The 24,098-nt window shown below is 37.0% G+C and overlaps 1 protein-coding gene across 6 annotated transcripts in view; it reads left to right on the forward strand.

Annotated features, from left to right (window-relative positions):
* CUL2 (cullin 2) overlaps positions 1 to 24,098 on the forward strand; it is an 82,296-nt gene that overhangs the window by 32,147 nt on the left and 26,051 nt on the right. For all 6 annotated transcript variants that reach the window (XM_082449725.1, XM_082449724.1, XM_082449720.1 and 3 more), the window contains 5 exons: positions 253 to 347; positions 6,684 to 6,789; positions 11,014 to 11,096; positions 21,023 to 21,119; positions 21,216 to 21,326. In XM_082449725.1, the coding sequence (XP_082305851.1) occupies positions 253 to 347; positions 6,684 to 6,789; positions 11,014 to 11,096; positions 21,023 to 21,119; positions 21,216 to 21,326 (492 nt within the window). The remainder of the gene's footprint in view (positions 1 to 252; positions 348 to 6,683; positions 6,790 to 11,013; positions 11,097 to 21,022; positions 21,120 to 21,215; positions 21,327 to 24,098) is intronic.

The raw sequence follows: 24,098 nt of genomic DNA on the forward strand, positions 1-24,098 counted from the left end.
TAATCTTTGAGAATGAAACATTTACTCTCCAGTATAGATGCTGCACTTTCATATCTAAGATTCACATTTTTTTTCTAGCTCTTTCATTGTTACTAAAGGTAGTTAAAAATAAGAATGTAATTTGTAAATGTAATATATAGTGCTTGAATTATGTCACTTATTTAAGAACATTAGTTTTTGATAAATTTCATAGCTTACAAATGAAAATGATTAGTGCTTTCTGAGTAAAAAATATTTTTCTTCTTTTTCTAGAGAGTTCTGGAATCTGAAGAGCAAGTACTTGTTATGTATCATAGGTACTGGGAGGAATACAGCAAGGGTGCAGACTATATGGACTGCTTGTATAGGTAAGTACACTTTTAGACTCTTGACAGTCTAAGCAGTATTGCCTGCATTTGGTAATTGCAGGAGTTTTTGGTTGGTTTGTTTTTACTCCCTACTACCCATGAAAATGAGCAGAACTAAAGCATTACCTGATGTATGGACTTTTCTCTGCTATGGGGAAAGGTCTGTAGTGTGGGTCATGTGGGTATCTGGGAGCCAGGCAGTGTATGGAAACTTATTCTGTGAAAACGAAAACTGTATTTGATGGCATAGCTCTGTTTCTTCAGTTGTCTGGGACTGTGTAACACACATTAAATCTTGACAGATCCGAAGTGAAACTTCAGCTTGGATGAAACTTCTAGTGAATCTAAGCTCGTGCCCCCCTCCAGCATGCTCTTGTTTGACTCTAGGATTCAGCATTTTATGTTTCATGGAAGTACCTGGCAGTTTTCTCTTGAGGTTCTCCCGCCCTCTCCTCTAGACGTACTGAATTACCGGCAGTGTTGTGATACCTTGTGGTCTCATATCATCCCGCCTTTCCTTGTGCTCTTCTGTCTGTCTGGATTGCTTTTCTTCCTTTCCCTGAATGACTAGTTCCCATTCCCCGCTCTGAACTCCCCTCTCCTTGCCTCAGTCTCCTGCCTAGATCTTTGGTGTTAACTGCCACTCATGCATGTTCCTGTGGCACCCTGGGCTGGTCCTCTCTAACTCATTCACGTAGACAGTGGAAATAAGTACAGTACCTAGGTACACAGGCAGAGACCCATTTGTTGAAGGACACTGGATAAATAGGGAATAGTGCTGTTAAGCACCTGGGCCTTTTGGCCTGTGATGGTTGCAGTGATAATTTTGCCCTGTGCATTGTGGCTTGGGCCACAGATGAACCCCTGCCTCAGTTTCTTGCTGGAGAAGAGGAGTAGAGCTAGGTCTCAAAGCGTTTCCTGCACAGGTACATGGGGCCAAGGCATGGTCACCTTGGTGTGTCTGTCCTTCTTTGCTTTACTGGTTCGTATTCCCTTTGGTTTTTATAACAACACTGGACTTCACTAGATGTAAGCTGCCTATGTTAGAAACTGGAACTCACTTCTAAATGGCCGGTAGCTCTGTTTCCTCTTAGAAGAGCAAAATATAATAAAACCAGAAACCAGCAATTGCTAACAAGGGCAAGGTTTACTGTGGCTTTGGCTTTTACAGAACATGTTTGCCATCCATTAAACATCCTGACATTTGATTTCCCCCCTCCATCCACCAAAGTGGCCTAATCATAAATAGAACTTAAGAATTCCTTAGCTAAACCGTGGGGGAGAGCGGGGGGAGTTTTAAGGATCAGAGTGAGAGCACACGCGTGTCTTTGTCACTGCTGAGAAGCTGGGGCCACTGGTATATGGATGACAAAACAGAGTGCTTCGACTGTGTGCCATGCAGTGGGATCCCTCGTTAGCTGAGATACTTCAGTAAAGATTCAAGTTGTTTTTCTATTCTTTCTTAGTTTTCTGGGGCACCGTTCTCTTGGTTCTCCTGCACCTCTCTTTACCAAAATCAGTTTGGTATTATTGAAAGTAGTACTATTAAATTGGTACTGTTGATGAGCTTTTATTAGATTTTGCAATATATATGATATATACACATATGTGTGCATACATATAAAGCCATAACAGGTAGCTGGTTTTTTACAATGGAGGAAAACTAAGGGTCAGAGAGGTCAAGGTCCCTGAGCTGGAAAAATTACAAGGGCAGAATTTAAACCCAGATCAGTCTGAATAAATCCATTTAACTTCTTCATTCTACCTAGCCTCATTCTAGAGAGTCATTGTAGTCACTTATGTAGGTTCTATTCTCATCCTTTAGCTACACTCTGCGTTCTTTCTAGGATGATCTCTATTACTCCTGGTTTTAGCTACAACCTATATATTGATAACCACCAAAATAAATGTTTATTGCAGGTGGTCTAAGTTTCAGAGGAATATTCTTACCTAGCTGCCTGTACCTCCAGGATGTTCTGTGGGTACATCGTACTACTGCAGATGTTCACAACTGAGCTTGTTATCTTTTACACACACGCTGCCCCAGTAATACTCATTTTGGTTAATGGTAGTCCTGAACATCCAGATGTATATGCCGGAAGTCTCAGTTATCCTTCACCTAGGGTTATCCTCTCTACCTGACCCCTCTTGGTCAAATCCTCCAAATGTCTCTTAAATTTATTATTTCCTTTGCAGTGCTATTATAGTATTGTAGTTCAAGCTTTTTATTGTTTCTTACCTGGACTATTATTGATAACATCCCTGTAACCAGTCTCCCAGCCTTTGATTTCTAATTTATTCTATTTAGTAAACTTCTCAAGTGCAAATTTGATCACCGTCTGAAATCATTTAGTAACTTTCCACTGTCTGTAGTAAAGACTTAGAACCAATGGCTCATGGGATTCACTTATAGAGTGTTTTGTTTGACCTCTGTGGGGTTGGCTTCATGTGACTGATTTATTTAATTATATTGGTAGACTGGGTGGTGAGATCCTTCTCATAGAGGGCACATTTGTTAGTAATTAGAAAAAAACTGCTTGATAGTCTTTACTGGTTGGGTAGTAGGTTATCCAGGCTATCTCTTGTTATTAATCTTAGTCTATAAGGAAATCTGTGTGAAGAAATGTAAAGGAAAAAAATCAGTTTTATTTCAAAAGCATTTTTCAGTATTATTGTTTTGAAGTAATTTCTAGCCTTTTCTTTACTCTGATTGATTTATAAGATGGATATGCATTCGCATAGGTGACTTAAGGGTTCCAATTTTAAAGAAAAATAATGGTGCTCCTACCCCACCTTTCCTGCCCCTACATATCTGTTTAGGCCCTGGGGGCCCTTGAAGTGGGGTACTTAAAGTATTAGCTTGAGGACTAACGACTCTTGAAATCCAGTAGGTATTAGCATGGGAACAGTTCTTATAATGGATTTTTTTAAAGATAGATTGAAATGCCTGATTTCTTAGAGACTTCACAGTTACCTTAGGCTATTAGTTCTTGTTAGTTAATACTGTTGTGTTACTGCTAATACTCCAGAAAAGCAAAGGATACTTATCAATCACTTTGTTGCCAGAATGAATTATAAAAACATGTACTACTGCATGAGTTAGACCTGAGCAGAACAGTCAGGTATTGACTGTGTGGTAGAGTATCGACTATTTAAAGAAATTATTGAAAGCTATTTTACTTTACGATTTCCTAGAATATATATCTTGATTTAAAAACAAATGTGTGGTTAATAAATCTGATTGTAAAATACTACAGTGACTTAGAAATTAAGAATGGTGTCTGAATCAAAATGAAAAATTATGCTACTTACATTTTAAATTATATCTATAAATTATTTTAAAAGCTTCTCTATCAAGCTTAAACTGTCAAGAGTAGAAATCTGTAATGAGAAGAATATAGATAATGAAAGTTAGTTTAAAATTTATTCCATGCGGGAAAGAGAATAGTGACTTGTCCTATCACATATAAAACGTATAAAGCTCCACTAAAACAGCGTATTGGCTGCGGAATATACACACAGATCTCTAGTGAATCCAGACTTCTGCAGATCGAGCAGCTACTCTTCAGAGTCAGCAAACTCCTACGCTGAGAAGTTTACACTTACTGTATAGGAATAAGGGGGCTGCTGTAGGCTTCTGAATAGGGAGTTGATATCCTGAAAGCAGAATTTTTAGGTAAATTGGATATACCAGAAATGGGAAATAGAGATCAGTCATGAGAGTGTTGCACATGATCCAAGCAGAGAGTCAACGAATGGCATTGAAAGTGAAAAGGAAAATAATGGGAGGAGGTGAGGAATAGTGTAGGAGGACAGGAGGACCAGCTGATTAAAGGAGGTAAACGGAAGGATGAGATAAGTGATGCTAATGTTTTAGGTAGGATTACTGGGATGGCCATGGTACAGTGACCAGAAAAGGAATGGTTTGGAGCAAAGGGTCTTATAGAAAGGCACACGTAATGGTGCAGATATGACTAAGTTCCCCCTACTCAGCACTTTTCACTGTTGAAATGTTACATTTGTTTGTGTTTTTATGTCCTACCAGATGGGTAAGCTCTCTGGGCAGAGACTACATTTTTGTTTTTCGTTTTTCTATCCTCAGTGCCTTGTTGTACCTGGCATGCAGCACGCACTTGGTCAGTACTTGCTGAATGAGAGTGGGAGACCTCGTGAGTTTTCTGGCCCAGCTCTGCCACTTAGTAGCTGAGGGACCTTTGCCGAGTTCTTTAAGCTGTCTAAGCTGCAATTTTCTTACACGTAAAATGAGGATCCTAATAGAACCACATATATCTACCTCCTGGTATTCAGCCAGCGGCAGCGTTTATGCCTGTCTCTGACACACGATAGGCGCTGCATAAGTGTCAGTGATTACTTTTATTTCCTGACATTCATGCTTTTATGATCTGGCTCCAGGCTGCTTTTCCAAGTTTGTGTTCTTTTTTTTTTTTTTTTGGCACACCTTTTTAGGTCCCCGAAGGGGGTGCACCGTTCCTGGAAGTACTGCAATACCAGGTCGATGCGTGGAGTGGACGGAGCAAGCTCCTATTCCAACTCCCTGCTCCAAAAATCCATTTAATATATTGTCCTCGGATAGAGGACGTATCAGATATTAAACTGATAAGAACAGATACTACACTTGATCTTAGCCAAAAGGCCGAGAAGCGATTCAAGTTTGTGTTCTAATGTTAGCTTTTGCCATCCGTGCTGCTGGAACGTTACCCATTTATTCATTTTGTAATTCGGAGAAGTATTTTTCGAGGACTGCCTGTCTGCCTGCCACTGTTCTGGACACTGTCTGCCAGACCTCACATTCTAGAGAGGAGGTGGATGTACAAAACCAGTAGACAAAGAAAAGAACAGGATTATTTTACATAGTAGCAAGTGCTGTGAAGAAAACAGTTATGTATTAGATAGTTACTTCATTGGGGGTGGAAAGTGAAGGTTAGTTTGGTTTGGGGTCAGGTCAGGCCTGAGAGAGGTGTGTTTGAGCCGAGACCAGAGTGACAGAGGCCAGAGGTGAAACGCCCTACCCCAGGGAGTCTGTTTCAGGTGAAGCAGCTGTTTCTCTCCAGCTCTTGCTTCCGTCTCCCAATCCTGTTCCCCTTTTCTCAGCTGGAAGGCGTGGTGGAAGCACAGCAGGAAATTATGAGGGTTACAGTGAGAATGGAAGGGAAAGCTAAATGGTATTTTGAAGGAAACGACTTTGTAACCAGTGGACAGAAGAGACTAAAATGTCACATGGAGCACCAAGGTTGTAAGCCCTGGAGTCCAGAGCTTGAAGTGAGTGAATGTGGGAGGGAACTTGTGTAAGTGGTGGTGGCCGTAGCGCTTTATTATTTTTCATCGTCTGCTAGGATTGTCAGTGGAGTTATGCAGTTGAAATTTTTGTTTTCTTTGCTAGCAGTTTCAGTTGTCTGAACATTCAGCAGACCTTTCATTTTGATTCAGTGAACGTGGGAAAGTGTGTGTTTTAATACAGAGATTTTGTGGTTGTTGCCTAAATACTTGTATTGTCAATAGCTATTTTCACCTTGGCAGAAGCCGTCAAACGAATAGTTTTAGGTGTTGAGCATTAAAGGCCTTGTGGTGAAATCTGGGATGATGAAAAGTGATGCTTGAATATTACACGGCTTTGTACACATTTTATTTAATCTTAGAACTCTTTATTCATCTTAGTAGTTCTTAGAGTTCATCACAGTTATTAGTCTTTCTTTATAAAGCTGTTTACCCCTGGTAGACAAAGTGATCTTGAATCTGTCAGTTTTGCCCATACTTCTTACTGTCTGTAACAATCGATTGCGTTTTCTCACCTACTGATTGTGATTTTTTTGTTTGTTTGTTTAAAAGTGAAAAGTTACGTATTTAATGGTGATAAAATATAGAGAACTTTCTTGACTTTGATCTTTTAACCATTTTCTGTTAAATTCTTTGCAAAGTGAACTTCGCTTATTTAACAAGAAGAGTACGGGAATGAGCAAATTAGACTGTAGAGGGTTGACCCTTGGATAGGAGCTGTTGGGCTATAAGAGTATTGGAAAGTTTTAGAACGATACCCCTGAGTTTTTTTAAGTGAGACTGTGGTAATAGGTTTTTTTTTGCTACTCTGGAGGTCTTACTCTTTGTCTCTTCGGGCCTAGCAAAGGGAGTTGGGCTGGTAATTTTTATCATTTTAAAAAATTATATTTCTAATTTATATATAATTAGTTTCTTTTGGATGTATTACTGAACTATTCTGCAGTTGATTATAACCCTAAAATTATTGCTCTAAAGTTGCACGTTACTTGTTTTCCTACTGATTTTGACATAGTGTCTATTGATATTACATTTGTTTTTCAGGTATCTCAACACCCAGTTTATTAAAAAGAATAAATTGACAGAAGCTGACCTTCAGTATGGTTATGGTGGTGTAGATATGAATGAACCACTTATGGAAATAGGAGAGGTAGGACATTCTTTAAATGACTGGCAAACATAAGAGTGTTTTTATATACTGAGGAAATTTGATTCACTGTCCTTTTCTTAAGGACACTGAGTGGACTATCTTAAAATTTTCAAGATTTAAAACATCCTAGGGAATAATTCCCTGGCGGTCCAGTGGTTAAGACTCTGTGCTTCCAATGCAGGGGATGCAGGTTCGATCCCTTGTCAGGGAACTAAGTTCCTGAAAGCTGCGTGGCTAAAGGGGGAAAAAAAAAGAATCCTGAATGTTAAGTAAATGAAATAGTGTCATGATTTCCTAAGAATCTTCAGATAGATGAGAAGAACAGAAAAGATGTGATGAGTATTATTTTAATAGTTAAATTAATGATGGATGAATGACAGAAGGTTAATAGTTCTGCTGTATGAAAAATCTCATAAAAAGTATTTAGAAAATGTTGAGACTCTTATGGTTGAAAAGTGTGAAGGACATGGACTTAAAAAGAGAACCTAAAAGAGAGGAAATACAAATTTGTGGATGCAACAAATTTATTTTAACTTTAAAATGTAATTAAAGAAATTCAGCGTAAAACAATAAAGTGTGCAGTTCAACCAATTCACTCAAATTTTTGAGGTACAGTTCAGATTTAAATGTGGAAAATTATAATAATATATAAAACATATACTGACTATGCAAGAAATACTCTAGTGCAGTGGTTTTTAAAATTATTATTAATTAATTAATTAATTAATTTATGGCTGTGTTGGGTCTTCGTTTCTGTGCGAGGGCTCTCTCTAATTGCAGCAAGCGGGGGCCACTCTTCATCACGGTGCACGGGCCTCTCACTACCGTGGCCTCTCTTGTTGCGGAACACAGGCTCCAGACGCGCAGGCTCAGTAGTTGTGGCTGACGGGCCTAGTTGCTCCGCGGCATGTGGGATCTTCCCAGACCAAGGCTCAAACCCGTGTCCCCTGCATTAGCAGGCAGATTCTCAACCACTGCGCCACCAGGGAAGCCCTAGTGCAGTGTTTTTTTATTCATGTCGTACATATTTATCGAGTAGCTGGACATTCGGGATACAATGGTGAACAGACAGAAGGTCTGCTCTCCTCATGGGGAAGCAGATGCCAACTAAGTAAAGAAATTAATGTTAAATTTTGATGGGTGTCAGTGAAGGAAATAAACAACTAAGATGCAGCATTAGTAGAAATTTAAATTAGAATAACCCTTTTAGAAAGAAATTTATCCGTGTCTTTCAGTAGACTTTAAAATGTTCAATACCTGTTGACCAGGTAATCCCACGTCTGGTAATTTGTACTCCAAAACTAATACGGAAAAAAAGGTTTACATGTTTAAAAGTATTCCTTGCAGTCATTAATAAGGGTGACTAATGGGCTAACAGTCTAAATTTCCAATATCCAATAAAAATCACACATAGAAGACTATATACAATATGATTTTGTTATAAAAGTAGGCAAAGGGATAAATTAGTAGAAAACAGTTCATAGAAACATTAACAAAGGGGAAAATGGTTTTTGAAAACATTTGGACACAACATTATATGTTTAATAGGAATAAAGCTGTAGAGGGGAAAGGATGTAGAGAAACAGATCAGTGGGAAACACCAGAATCTTAATAGCAGTTGCTTTAGTTTGTAGGGTGATAAGCGAATGTTTTATTTTATAATTGTTCCTTATCACTAACACTATCATGCCCACTCCTCTTCCCAGAGGAAATCACTATAAACAATTAGATTTATGTCTTTTCTGAATTTTACCTGCGCATTTACATATAAATATATATATACACACATAATAGTTTTGACATCAGAGCATACATAAAATTCTGCAACTTGTATTTCTTGCCTTTTGTTTAAAAAGTAGGGAGAACAAATAATTATTAATTATTTATTAAACTATTCCCCTTAGTTTTCATTTTTTTGTTGTCACAGACAATACTGTGTGAACATCATTGTTCATTTGTTCACTTATTAAATATTTTTGAATCCCTCTGTGTGCTAGACACTGTACTATATGCTGGGAATATGGTAATGAGTAAAGTAAACAGAAATCTTACAATCATGGAGTTACATTTGTGTATATATCTGCTTGTACATGAGCAGAAATTTTCATGGAGTGAGTACCGGGAAGTGGATTTTCTGGGTCAAAGCACAGCCTGAACTTTGATAGCCCTGCCACCTTGCCTTTCAAAGGCTTTACCAGTTTGCCCTCCTACTACAGCTATAAAATCCCATTTTCTTATGTATTATCTTCTTTGTGCTAATTAAAAAGAAAAAGAAGGCAAAACCTGAAGAATGTTCCTTGTGGGAAAACAGATGCTTTTACTTATTTTTATAAAATTACCAGTGGATCAGAATAAAGTTATCCTAGGGAAACAGTAGAGAGGCTAAAAACAGAATCATACCTGTGTGGATGCAGCTACGTTGGAAACAGGAGAAATCAATTTTTTTTTTTTTAGGAGAAATCAGTTTTTGATACTGGAATAACTTGTACTCTGTATGAGAAAAACATATTGGAGTTTAAAGGCTTTCATGTGAAGGCAAAACATAGGAGCACACATATCTCCTTAAGGTTGACCTTAGGGAGCGAAAGAGTTCTTAAAAGACACAAGAATGCAAACAATAAAGGAAAAGATTGATAAATTTGAGCACATTAAAATAGAATATATTTTTACTTAAAAAAATGCTGTAAAGAAATTCAAAAGTCAAGTCACAAACTATGACAAAGTGCGATATGTAAAACTGTCAAGGGATTAATTTCCACGATATATAAAGAACTACTAGGTCGCACTGAGAACAAGACAAACATTAATGGAATAATGGGCAAAAGAGATGAATGGACAGTTTACAGAGAAAAAAGAAAAGTGAAATGCACAAAAATCATAAAAAGATGCCCAGCCTTATTCAGGAAATTGCCAGTTAAAACCTGAAGGAGGTCCACTTTATGTCCATCACATTGGCAAAGTCTGACCGGAGCCTGGCAGTAGCAGTTGTTGTCAGGATGTTGGCTTCAAATGTAAAGTGGAAAACCACTTGGCTTTATTTAGTAAAGCTGCATGCATGCCTGCTCCTGTCGGCCAGCCTCTCCACTCGTAGGTGTGTGTCAGGGAACCACTTGCCTATGACCACCAGAAGGTGAATGCAGGAACAGCCGCAGTGTTCTCAGTGGCAAAAGCTGGGATCACAAACAGTGTCATCAGCAGTAGAAAGTAAAAGTTGATCATAGTGTCTTCATACAAGAGGATACTATATAGCAATGCCAACGATTGAACTATAAACTCTTTATCAATTTGGTTGGATTTCAGTAACAAAGTTACGGTTAAAAAATTATACATAAGAAATAAGATTAAAAAATAACAAAAAAATAAATAAAATTAAAAAATAACAACAAACAAAACAAACCAAAACAAAAATCATACATGGAAGAGCATACAATGTGATTTTGTTATCAAGGTCAGAAACAGTCAACTTCAGGACTTCCCTGGCGGTCCAGTGGTTAGGACTCCGCGCTTCCATTGCAGGGGGCACGGGTTTGATACTTGGTCGGGGAACTAAGATCCCACATGCCACGTGGTGTGGCCAAAAAAAAAAAAGAAATAGTCAACTTCAAAAATATCATATGGGATGGTTACACACTTGGTAGAGCTGTAAGGAAGGGAATGATTTAACACAAAACGCAGGATAGTGATAATCTCTGAGGGGAAAGAAAGGAGGAGGACATTTGGGGCAACAGTAATGGTGAAGTCATATTTCTTAAATTGGGTGTTGAATACAAGGATGTTTATTTTATTATTCTTTAAATTGACTTATTCTTTTATGTTTGTATGAGAGGTGTTATAATTTCAAAAACCAGCCAACAGCCAAATCACATTATTTTATTTAACATAACTCCTTTGTTTCCATTATAGTTTTGGCGTCTATAGCCCTTTCCTAATATTGGGCATTTAACAATCAATAAATTAAGGTTTTATAAAAATCAGTTATTTCTGTAAGATTTTCAATTAATGATAAAAGCTTAATTCTGTTCTTTGTACAAGTCTGATATGATAGTCATTGTCATTTTAAATTAGAAATTTATTTTCCTTATATTCAATTTTTATTTGAATTTTGAAGTATAGTTATAAATACTTCATTTGATGGGTGTTTTTACTTTTAAAAGAAGTCTTGAACAAATGTTTAAATCAAATACTAAGTAATTCAGCCTTGATGACTTTCATTTTTCCTGGCAGCTAGCATTGGATATGTGGAGGAAATTGATGGTTGAACCACTTCAGACCATCCTCATCCGAATGCTACTCCGAGAAATCAAAAAGTGAGTACTGACATTGATCTTCTTGAGTCAGTTCTAATTTGCTGTTTGAAATGGTCCAAAATAGTGAACAGTTGCATGGCTGTCAACTGCACGTAGGCCTCATTTTACTGTAACAAGCCTCATTTTCCATTCTAATGCCAATGTTTTAAAATCGTTTTATAATCTTTTGGTTTTGGGGGGCAGATTTCACTGTGACCTAATACGCTTAGTAAATAAATAAGTCCCTGAAGGAAGTGACTTGTTTTGTAATCCTGAAACGTCGTGGATCTTGTAGGCAGTGCTGAGTTGTTTGAACGTATTCTCAGCTGAAACCCTGATGACAATAACCTACTCAGGAAAACAGATTCTTCCAGTTGTTGGTCACCTTAATAATCAGTTAACTTGTGAGGTAAATTTATGAGAAAAGGGCTTCCACTGTCCTCATGGCCCACAATGGTTGACTCTTTACCAAACTGCTGTGTGAATAAGGTTTGGCACCAAGTAAGTTATCCTGTGGAGTCCAGAGTAGAACATTCTTGGTCAGCTCTGGCCTAGAAGATTCTTACTAGACCTCAGCTCTGGGGAATCAGAAACTGAAATCACTCACACAGATAAATTTTAGGTGACTGGAACTACTGTGAAAGGAATTCTGTAGACCAATGAATTGCTGTGTGATAATGGCCACTCCCTCTGAAACTGCTTTCATTTAAGAAGACCCAAATATGGAGTTTTTTATGTGAGGAAAAAAGCAGAGCGTTGTTCTTACTATGGGGCTCCTAATAAGAAATAAGAGGTTAAGAAAAAAAGCCACAAAAGGAGAGACTATTTTAATATTTAATGTTAACACCAAATAGAAAATATGTGGTAGGAGTTAGTAACTTGGTTTTTAAAAATTGTCACTCACGCTTTTCATGATTCCAGTGTTTCCAAAGGTGATGAGAGAGAGGAAAGGCAGTAGTGAAGCAGTAGGGTGGAACAGTTTTCTTCCTTCCTCTTTCTCCACTGAACTATGACTGACTAAAAGAACACTTCCAACAAGAGTTACAGGCTCTAGTATAATTTCCTTTGCTAAGAAATATTAGCTTTCTTCTTGACTTGGAATTCAGCTATTTTACATTAAAAGTATAATGAAAATATTGTTATAATTTTCTAAATGCACTTTTAATGAAATGTCTCTTTAATATAATTTTGATCCAACCTAGTAAATTTTCCTTAAGTGTGATTGTTAGCTTGTTAAAAATGAATTTTATGAAAAATTAAAGAAAATATAACTGTGAGAAAAATAATACAACAGTAGGATACTAATTCTGGAAAAGACATAGAGACTATATGTTTAGAGACATTAGGGCAACTTGTTTTGGTTTTGTTGTTAAAATCAGTTTCCATTAAAGTATTATTCAACATGCTTTACTAATATCTCATTTATTTTTTATGTCTACTCTATTAGGTAGGTATTATCTTACATTTTACAGCTAAGGGTACTAAGGCTTAATAATAATAATAAAATATGGAAACTGTGTACCAAGCAGTGATCTAAAAACTTTATGTGTGAATCCCATTTAATCTTCACCCTAGGTGATTGGTACAGTTTACCATTTTACAGTTGTGTTGCTCTATTCAGCTCCCATCTTCTTAATTCCAGAGATTCAAATCTGGAATTTTTAACTCTAAATCCATTATGCCTGTCATTTCAATCCACAGAATGTTTCTTCCACTCCTAGCTCCAGTACTTTAGCTTAATGATGAATATATTTTGGTTTTATAATGCTTTGAGTATTCTAGTGTTTTCACACGTATTTTCTTTATTTGATCTCAAGGAGGCCAGGCAGGTTTTATTTATAAGTAAGCAGATTGAACTTCAATAAGGAAAAATGACTTATTGAAATTGATGTAGGTAGGAAAGAGACTCCATGTCTTTAAGCTTCCAATTTGGGTCTTTCTGCTACATTGCTGTAACATCTATTTACCCATTGTCATGTGAGATATCATGGACAGATAGGGTGACAATAAAGCATGATGAGAGAGTGGTAAATTGCCCAGAGCACTGGGAAAAGTAGATTGAAAAAGGTGAGATGAAGTGGAGAGGATTATACAGTGAAAAGATTTCAGAGCAAGGACAAATGACAGGCCGGCAATCCCTGATAGATAGACCTGGTTTTATTCCTGCCTAGATCGGTCTCCCTTAGTGCTAACATTATTTAATGTAGTCTGAGAGGTTATTTTTTTATCATAATAGCCAAGAGCTGCTAAAAGAAAAGACATGTGTCTTTCCTAGTTCTTAAATACATTTAGTACTTGGTACACTGTTTACACTTGGACATCAACATTTTTTAGATACTGCTGCTTTAAAACTGTTCCCAGGGTTTTACAGTTTGTTTAGCCCTGTGATTCTTAAGCACTTGTCCTTTAGCTAAAATGCTTGCTTCCACCACTCAGGTGCTTATCTGATACTAATGATAACAGCTCTTTTCCTACAACTTGGGTTAGATAATCCCTACCTCAGTTAAGTGTTCTTTATTTTACCCAAGTGATATACTCTCTCCATCTTTTCGCTGTGTGCTCTTAGCTTCCTCAGTAGATGAATTAATTTGGTTAGCACCTTTAGGAAAAGAGTACTTCCTAATGTAACTTTGGTTGTGCAGAGGTATATTTTATGCTGCACCATCACCTACATCTCTAGGAGTTTTTGTATAGACTCACACATAGAACTGTCCTTCATTTTCTTATTGTAAGAGAAATATACAGATCATAAAAATTCCCCAACTCACAGGTAGTGTGTTGATCTTCTTGGAAGATTTCAGAAGGTTGAGGGCCATCTCAGCCTTGAAAGAGGTAAAATTATCTGTCAAGCTAATGGAGGATTTTTTCTTGTGAAATCAAAATGTTCTGCTAAGTGAAAATTCTTACTAGGCATGAATGCTGAAATGCTCAGTAAACTGTAATACAATTTCATGACTTTTGAAAAAAGTTGGAATTGGATGGAGTGGGGTTTCTGTAGATCAAAAAAGACGGTCTAAAAACGTCACAGGCAGGAAAACAAGACAGCAATATAAAGTGACGTAAAAGGCTAAACGACCATGTATCCTCTGCTTTTAAGGTACAGACTAGGTCCAGGCTCTTTTTTTGATTAATTGTATCCTATAAAGGTGGCTTCTTTTGAGGTATATAAACGCTACAGGAATAATCCCAGCTTCATGCATTTTAGAGAAACTGTTTCAGTGAAGTACTAGATTTAAAAGTGGAATGTAGGTTGCAGAATTTTTTTGTTTGCTTAAGAGAGTCAATGAAACAATTGTTTAATTTTTTTTTCATGGTATCATGAAATCTGTACACATAAAATTTAATTGATAATCCAAAAGTAAAAGTGCTCCTCCTATATTAGGAAGAAAGAAACAAGTGATGTAATCATAGGTTGTGTATCTGCATGTTTTCACAGTGTCTGCTTCACTAAGGAAAGATAAAAGTAATTCTATTCATATAATAACTTGTCTTTTATAATAAAATAGAATTGCCAATTGGGACTTTCAGCGTAGTAACAACCTAACATTGTTTTTAATTTTAATAAATAAAATGCTGTAACTTTGTGGATCTAAATGTTACAGTGTAAGAATATGAAATTAGAGAGAAGAAAGTAGATACATTTTTAAATGCAGGTAAAAGGAATTGCTTAGATGCTTAAAGATACTGTTAAAAACACAGACTTTTTAATGCTAAATGGATTCAGAATTGCTTTCCTTTTTTCCAGTAGCTCTGCAGTTAACTTTCTAGTGTCAAGTAGTCTTTGAACAAAAATAGAAACTTTAATTTTTTAATTTTTAAAATTTTTAAAAATATATATTTTATTTATTTATTTTTGGCTGTGTTGGGTCTTAGTTGCTGTGCGAGGGCTTTCTCTCTAGTTGCAGTGAATGGGGTCTACTCTTCGTTGTGGTGGGCGAGCTTCTCATTGCAGTGGCTTCTCTTATTGCGGAGCACAGGCTCTAGGCATGCGGGCTTCAGTAGTTGTGGTGCGTGGGCTCAGTAGTTGTGGCGCACGGGCTTAGTTGCTCCGCGGCCTGAGGGATTTTCCCGGACCAGGGCTGGAACCCATGTGCCCAGCATTGGCAGGTGGATTCTCAACCATTGCGCCACCAGGGAAACCCCAAAATAAAAACTTTAGCAAGAGGGAAGAGATATGGGAACATATGTATATGTATAACTGATTCACTTTGTTATAAAGCAGAAACTAACACACCATTGTAAAGCAATTATACTTCAATAAAGATGTTAAAAAAAAAACTTTAAAACTTTAAATAAAATTCTTTCTTCCCCTTTGAATTAGGAAAATTTATAACATAGGCTGCTATGGCTGATTTGTGTTTTCTCTGGCATGTTCATATGTTTGTTATTCTGTTTCTCAACTGTTAAGAAATTATAGATTTCGTTGAGGAAAAATATCTTGGATAAAAATAAACTTTAATGTAGTAGTTTTTATCCTTCTGTGTCTCAGTTTCTGAGCGATGATTTAATTTCCCAGCTCGTTTTAGACTTACGGATTTTCATCCGTGCAGTTGTTAGGTTTTGTTTTATGAATTTTGAGGCTCTGTTGTTAGTTAAATAAATATCAGGATTATTCTGTTCATGGTTAATTGTTTTTATTGTTATGTAGTAACTTTATCTTGTGCTCTTTTTCCATATTCTGTCACATATTAATATTGTTATAACAGTTTTCTTTTGGACCTTTGGGTATTTTGCTGTGTGCTTGTAAAATTAAGTATAGATACAGGAGGCCATACAACACAAATGTACAGCTTAATGAATTATTATAAGGTGAATGTGCTTGTTACTGCCCCACGGGTTAAGGACTAGAACCAGGCCAGCCTCCCCTGAGACCCTTGTGTGTGTCCCATCCCCTCCCTTTCTCCCATAGTAACCACTACCCAACTTTTGAGGCAATCACTTTCTTCTATTTCCTTATGGTTTTTTCACCCATGTGTGCATTCCTAGACTCTGTAGTTTAGTCTTGTCTATCCTAAAAAAAACCTTCATACATCTTTTAAATCTTTTAATCAATAGGTTTCTCCTCCATCCTTTTTTTTTTTTTTTTAACTTGTAACTTATTTGTTCATGAATCCTGGCCATTTGATCTTTAGACTTTACCACCGTCTGGATTTTGCTGATTGCATGCATGAGGCCCATTTATACGTGTTTCTTTGTCCTCTGTTTCCTATAAATTGGCAGTTCAGTGTTTTACTCAGACTCAGGTTGGTTCTTGCAGGCAAAACCACAGATATTTTATTCTTTGGTAATGTCTGATTTTTCACTCTTTTTTTGATGTAAGCAGCCACTGATGCTAAATGCTGACATCTTTTAGTATATTGGGGTTTGTAAAACGATACCACTTTAATTCTGTCATTCGGTTTTCATTTTTTAACTTGAAACATTTTACAAAAATATTCTTACCCTTATCTAAACTATTTGGTTATCATATAGGAAAGGCGAAATAACTTCTTGTTTCTTTTCTTTTCTTTACCCAGTTGTCAGGATAATGAGTTGGTTTGCTGTCATGTTCAAAAAGTGGCCAATTAGCTTTTTTTTTTCAACATACCGTGATGAAACTTATAGACTTAAATATATTTGATTTGTTCCTATTCATTGTCTAACTTTATTAAAGTTTAAATAGCCTCTCTTTGGTTAGTTGGTGCCAGAGTCTTTTTGAAGTGACCCTAGTCATCATTGATAACTTTCTTGCTATCTAGTAGTATGTCAGGATATTCCAGGCTTATCTTGTACATTTTCTTCCCCAGACCTGGTACCAGCTACTCAGTGAAAAACTTAGTTCCAAATACACAAATGATATGTAAATGCATTCTTGAAAAACTTTGAGTGTTCCAGATCCTTTCCTCAATCTTCCTCTCCACAGAGGTAATCCCTGTGATCATCTGGTTAGCTGTCTTTTCACACCTTTTCCTGTGAATTTTTATATCTATGTAGAGAAATAAATATGATACAGAATACAATACAGAATATTGTGTTTTCTTTTTTTAAGTATAGAAATTTTTCTTTTTTTCTAACTTCTGAAAATCATTTATGACGTACTTCTTTTAAAATTCAATTTTATATCTTGATAATTTTTCTATGTTTGTACATAGAGATCTTCCTCATTCTTCCTAAACTCTATAGAATATTTGGTATGGCTCTACCTCAGTTTTTAAACTCTTCTCCTAGTAATGTCTATTAGGTTGTTTCCAGTTTTTCCATTACTACAACTCTTGGTTCTGTCATGCACAGGTGCAGATGTTTGGAGCCATAGAGTATGTGCATTTAGAATTAATGTTGCCCTCTGTAAAGTACCTGTTCTTCCAAAGGCAGAGTACGGGAACCCGTTTCTCTACTACTCATCAAGTCTTGCCAGTCTGAAGGTGAACTGTTTCCTTGATTTCCCAGTGCCTCCTGAGGTGCTCTGGGGTTGGGACCAAGCAGTCTGGGCACAGTCTGGCGCAGTCTGGGTGCAGTCTGGGTGCAGCCTGGGCGCAGTCTGGAGCAGTCTGGGGCAGTCTGGGTGCAGTCTGGGTGCAGCCTGGGTGCAGTCTGGAGCAGTCTGGCGCAGTCTGGAGCAGTCTGGGGCAGTCTGGAGCAGTCTGGGGCAGTCTGGGCGCAGTCTGGGTGCAGCCTGGGTGCAGTCTGGAGCAGTCTGGTGCAGTCTGGGCGCAGTCTGGCGCAGTCTGGGCGCAGTCTGGAGCAGTCTGGGGGCAGTTTGGTGCAGTTTGGACGCAGTCTGGGAGCAGTCAGGGTGCAGTCTGGAGCAGTCTGGAGCAGTCTGGCGCAGTCTGGGCGCAGTCTGGAGCAGTCTGGCACAGCCTGGGGGCAGTCTGGCGCAGTCTGGAGCAGTCTGGCGCAGTCTGGGAGCAGTCTGGGCGCAGTCTGGCCGCAGTCTGGGTGCAGTCTGGAGCAGTCTGGGGGCAGTTTGGTGCAGTTTGGACGCAGTCTGGGAGCAGTCAGGGTGCAGTCTGGAGCAGTCTGGAGCAGTCTGGGCGCAGTCTGGAGCAGTCTGGCACAGCCTGGGGGCAGTCTGGCGCAGTCTGGAGCAGTCTGGCGCAGTCTGGGCGCAGTCTGGGCGCAGGCGCTTCCCTTCCTCGTGGCACCACACTCACTGCTCCTGCAGGGATATGCAGAGCAGCTAGTCTGCTGATGACCTCGCAGGTTTTGTGCCAACCCACTTTCAGTAACACCACTTCTTGCCCGTCCTCCTTCACTATCTTCCACCCCCTCCTTTTAGCGGTTCTTTCTCTTGTGCATTTTGGTCCGTAATTTTGTTTTTCTGTGCTATCTAGTCTTCATTCTGTTTTTTCAATTTCTACAGGTCCAAGGGCTACAGCCAACAACGGAGCGTTAAAAAGTATCCTTCCTGTCACTTCTCAGATTTGGAGTGAGAGCAGGAGGCTGCGTTTAATTTGTTGGAACCATATTCTCCTTTTAATAATAGGGGGTGAATGGGAGTTTCACCAAGAGATTAATTTGCCCATTGTCACATATCAGAATCAGGACTTTTGAGAGTTCCAGCCTAACTTTTAATGACCATCACAAACCTGGTCTGCCCTCTAAAATGCCTTGGTTTTAAAATCACAGTTAGTGCTTTTTTTGGTCTCTTAGCTTTCTTCTCCTCTCTAATTTATTGAAAATGCTTCCATTTTGTGCCTATCTGTACTTAAAATACTAGCTTATTGATGGTTTACTCATGTACCAGGCAGTGTGCTACATACTTTCTTGGATTATACATAATCTTTACCATATCCTCATGAGAGTAGGTACATTTCTTACCCCCACTTTACAGAAGGGGACATCTCTGAGTACTAAAGGTTAATAAGCACCTGCACAAGGTGACATATTCTGCAGCCAGAACTTGAACCTAGGTAGTCTGACTCCAAAATCCTGGTCTTAGGGGCTACAATAAACTGTTCCTATTCGTTCCCATCCTCCCAGCTGAGTGATTTCATTATGATTGTTGTAGGCATTTTCCACTTAGTTCTGTCAAGATCAAATAATGAACCATATTCTAAAAATTCTTCATATTCTTTTCTCAAAGCTCGTCTCTTGGGATCACTGTTCTTAGGTGAGACCAGAGCTTATTCAGATAACCAGCTTAGTCATTGCTTTTATATAGTACTAACTTAGCATCATTTCAGTTTATTTTCATTATCTGTCAGCCTAATAGAAATAAATTACACTGATTTTCTATAGTACCTTTTGTGCAGTTATCAAAGTGTATGGTGAATTGAATAATTATGCCTAAGAGTTTCTGAGTTCAGATGTTCTTCTTACAGGAGAGGACAATTTAGTTATTAAGCAGTAGGAATGTCGATGTTCTTCCTAGGCACTACCTTACCTGATTCCAGCTTTTCTGGGCCTTTTGGGGTCAGAAACAAATGGCAGGAGTGCTGAGAATAGCAGCAGTGGATGTTTTCCTGGTGCTGAGCAGGGACAGTAGGATTTGGTCATGAAAATAATTTTAGGTAACCTGATTTTCCAAATATTTAGATATTTCTCACTTTTGACTGATTTTCATTTGGTCCCAGACAAAGTTAAAAGGCAAAAAGTGATGTGCTCCAAATCAATGGAATAGGTTATATCATTATTTCAGCAGATTTAATTTGGGCTTAAGAGGGAAGGTCAGCAGAGGAAAGGAGCTCACCATGTGTCACCTTGTATGAACTCATCGTTCTTATTAGTTCTTATATCAAAATGTAGACTTTGTAACTACATTTCTGTGACTGTCAGAAGGACTGTAGCCATATTAATTCAAGCACAACAAACTTTTCCCAGAATATCCAGATAATTAATGGGAGACAGAAAGAGGATTAGAGGGAGGCAGAGGCAGGGAGGGACACTGATATATAAAGGTAATTGCCACAATACTTTTCGTAAATGTTAGAAAATCTTTATATCCCAGTATGAAAACCAGAAGATTTTACTAGGAAATGATGATAATATATTTTTCTGTTGCTTTCTTTGTAAAATAATTATTATTTCAAAGAAAAAAACTATTTTAAAGTGAGGTGGAAGATTACCATGGAAAGGTAAACCTTTGACTGTATAATGGTTTGATTTGAGCATTATTACTGGAGTCAGAAACTTCCAACATAGAGCCAGACTGTTTTACTGTGGCTTTAGGCCCGCTCTTATTTTTTTCCTATTTCATTTTCCTATTTCCGTAATTATAAAAGCCAAAATTCACCTATATTTCTTATTGTGATTAAAACTTGCATCACAGTAGTACCCTTGACTAAGTAGGAACTTATCAAAATGTCACATGAATAATTGAGATGATCTTAGATCCCTTTGTAACTGTAACAGAATATAGAAATATTAAAACATATCTCACTAAATTTCTAAGTAGAGAAATACCTTTGTGATTAAATGAAAGCAACTCAGTGGCTCTAGCAGACCTCTTAGAGAGAGAACAACAGTTATTAGTCATTTCAATGAGCGATATATTGTATTAGAGTGTACCTTTGAGGAATGAGTCTCATCAGATTACTGTAGGCATACTTGTGATGGTTCAAAGACTGCATTCTCAGACCACATCCTCTAGTAGTAGAGTTTGTGGTGAGTGAAATTCAAATATTCTTAACCACTGGTATTTAAAGTCTTGAATTGATGGGCTCATAGCTACTCTATTAAAATTGAAGAAGTATCATCTTAGTGTCAACATAGTATCTTTAATTTTACAATTAAGCTTTTCTGTTGTTTATTGAAATGACATCTAATGTGTACATAAACTATCATAAATATTAATTCAGCTGCAATATGAAAAATCATTTTTAAGCATCATGTGCATTGACCTTTAAAATGCTTTATACATAATGTGATTAGACCAATAGAATAAGCAGCCGTATTGTGGCATACTTTGGTATATTTCCATAGATATTTGTATTCTCAAGAATGTTTTGTGTTATACCTTGTTTTAGTGATCGTGGTGGAGAAGACCCAAACCAGAAAGTAATCCATGGGGTTATTAACTCCTTTGTTCATGTTGAACAGTATAAGAAAAAATTCCCCTTAAAGGTAAAAAGCCTCCTTTAAAAACATAAATAATTAGACCTTTAATTTCTTAAGTTGCCTGTTCTAATTTTTTAAATATGATTTAATTGATTTATTTAGTTTTATCAGGAAATCTTTGAGTCTCCCTTCCTGACTGAAACAGGAGAGTATTACAAACAAGAAGCTTCAAATTTATTACAAGAATCAAACTGCTCACAGTATATGGAAAAGGTAAGAAAACATTATGTTAACTACATCATCTAGTATATATCAGGCATGGTTTTATTTAATATTAGTTATCTTAGTTAATATATTTTTTTGGTGGAAAAAGTTCTGTTTTTTTGATCATTACGCTGAGTTATAGTTAATGTACAACACCTATTGATAAATCATTGTTCCTGCTATGGCATTTTCCATAGAAAAGGTGCTATTCCAGTTTTTATTGTGGTTGATGATTTCTGATAAATCCTGATTGCTGGATTTGCTTGTCTTTAAAAGTAATATATATTCATATTCTTGGCAAAATAAACTATATTTTGTGCTTAGTAGATAAGGGAATAGGATAAGTACAAAAGCTAGGGGTTGGGGTTTTTATCTTCCTCTAAAATGGAAGGAAAAAAATAGTAAAAATATAATAATTCTAGATACTGGGTCTTTTTGGTCTGTTAAGTTTGTGGAAGGCTGAGAAAAACCTCCATGAGAAATTTTACTCATTAAACCAACACATTGATAACCATATTTATAATTCCATGTATATTTTCTCAGTGAAAGAATAGTGAGATTATAAATTCAGTCATCAGATAAGATATGTTAGAAATTTTAACTAGGTTTTTTCATCGGCAGTGTTGGATTTCAAGCATTTTATTATCAGATGATTTTTGTTAGTTTGTTTACCTTTAAGAAAGGTAAAATGGGGACTTCCCTGGTGGCGCAGTGGTTAAGACTCCACACTCCCAATGTAGGGGGCCTGGGTTCGATCCCTGGTCGGGGAACTAGATCCCACATGCATGCCTCAACTAAGAGTTCGCATGCTGCAACTAAGGAGCCCGCCTGCCGCGACTACGACCCAGTGCAACCAAATAAATAAATAAAATAAATAAATAAATAAACATTAAAAAGAAAGAAAGGTAAAATGTTTCAAGTGGAATAGCTGTAGTGAGGCTTCCATAGGCCATAGGTCAGGAAATATCAGTACTTACTGATATGATACAATGGTGCATATTCCACAGAGCCCAGGTCCAGAAGTCTGAGTTGTTTAATTCTTTTCATGCTTTGTCACTCTTTAGCTCTGGGATCTTGAGGAAGTTATCTAGGATATTTTCCTCCGTTAAGTGCAGGCTACACTAAGTCAGTGGGTCTTAGCACTTAGCCCTTTTTACATCTTAGACTCTTGTTAAAGATTCTAGATCCAATCCTGGGAAGTGCACACAGAATATCAGGGGTACATACTCTCATCGTTATATCTGGCTCTCTAAAACAGGCTGTTGGCAAACAATGGAAACAACCCAAATGCCTTTCAGGAGTTGAAAAGACAGGCAAAATGTGTATACATACAATGGAATGTCATTCAGCCTTAAAAAGGAATAAAATTCTGACACACGCTACAACATGGATTAACTTTGAGAATATTATGTTGAGTGAAATAAGCCAGACACAAAAGGACAAACATCGTATGGGTCCACTTATATAAAATATCTAGAATAGACAAAGTCACAGAGACAGAAAGTATTATAGATTAGAAGTTATTGGGAGGGGAGAATAGGGAGTTATAGCTTAGTGGTTACACAGTTTCTGTTTGGTGTAATGAAAAAGTTTTGGAAATAGACAGTTGCACAACATTGTGAATGTAATTAATGCTACTGAATTGTACACTTAAAAATGGTTAAAATGACAAATTTTATGTTACATATATTTTACCACAATTTTAAAAAACTAATAATGTAATATACCAAAAACCACTGAATTGTATACTTTAAATGGATGAATCATATGATATGTAAACTAGATCTCAAACTATTAAAAGGAAGGCCACTGGAGATTATGTTTGGAAAATAACATTTATAAGAATAGGTCATTTAATTTACAGACAATTCATGTGGCTGTCCTACTTCCCTTTCTGTATCTTTCCTCTAGTTCTGGCTTTTTCTGCCAGCTACAGGTGGTTTATTTGAAGCCCTGCATTGAGGCACTCCAAACTTAATCTACTTTTTATTGATATGCACACTGCCCCCCGTTTTCATTATTTTATTTTTTTCCTTTTCTCATCCTCCCTTGCCTCCCTCAGACCCACATTCTAATTCGTTTTTTATTTAGTTAATCCATAAGCAGGTTAAAGTCATGTTTATATACTAAACATGGCTAGGTCTGTTTTTCTTTTGAGGTAGAAATTAGCCAGATTCTCTGGCTATTATCTTTATTATCTGGTTCTTGTTGATGTTAACCAGTGTATTGTTTGTACCTCAGTGCTTTTTTATAGGATAAGCTTTAATAAAGGTCTTGATTGAAATATTTGACTATGACTAAATTTTTTTTACTTTAAAAAAATGTAATGGAATCTTTAATGTGATAGTTTACTATCATGTACATACTGTTTATGTTTGTAAGATGAATCAACATAAAGTAATTAGCTTAATCTACATGATCCAGTTGATGTAAATTACTTTTTAGTTTGAGAGTTAAATGTTCATGAAGTGACCACCTATTCTGTTTTTTAATGATCTTTACCCATGTTTCCTATTGCATATAGGTTGTCTATATGTAGGATGATTGGGGTCAATAAATGAGGACAAAATGCAGACCATTTAACTTTTCATAAGACCGTGCTGTTCATAAGACAGTGCTGAAATGTATGTGACATCTATTAGCTTAATAAAATTTTGAAATGACTTATGGAATGTGAGTTTAAATTAGTCATATAATTCTTATTTGTAAGTTACTTTGCCATGTAAGTCACTTATTGATATTACAGGTGTTTTCTCATAGTAGTTTCTGACTGTAAGAATA

This window comes from Balaenoptera physalus (genome assembly GCF_965194825.1).
Source record: "Balaenoptera physalus genome assembly, chromosome: 2".
NCBI lineage: Eukaryota > Metazoa > Chordata > Mammalia > Artiodactyla > Balaenopteridae > Balaenoptera > Balaenoptera physalus.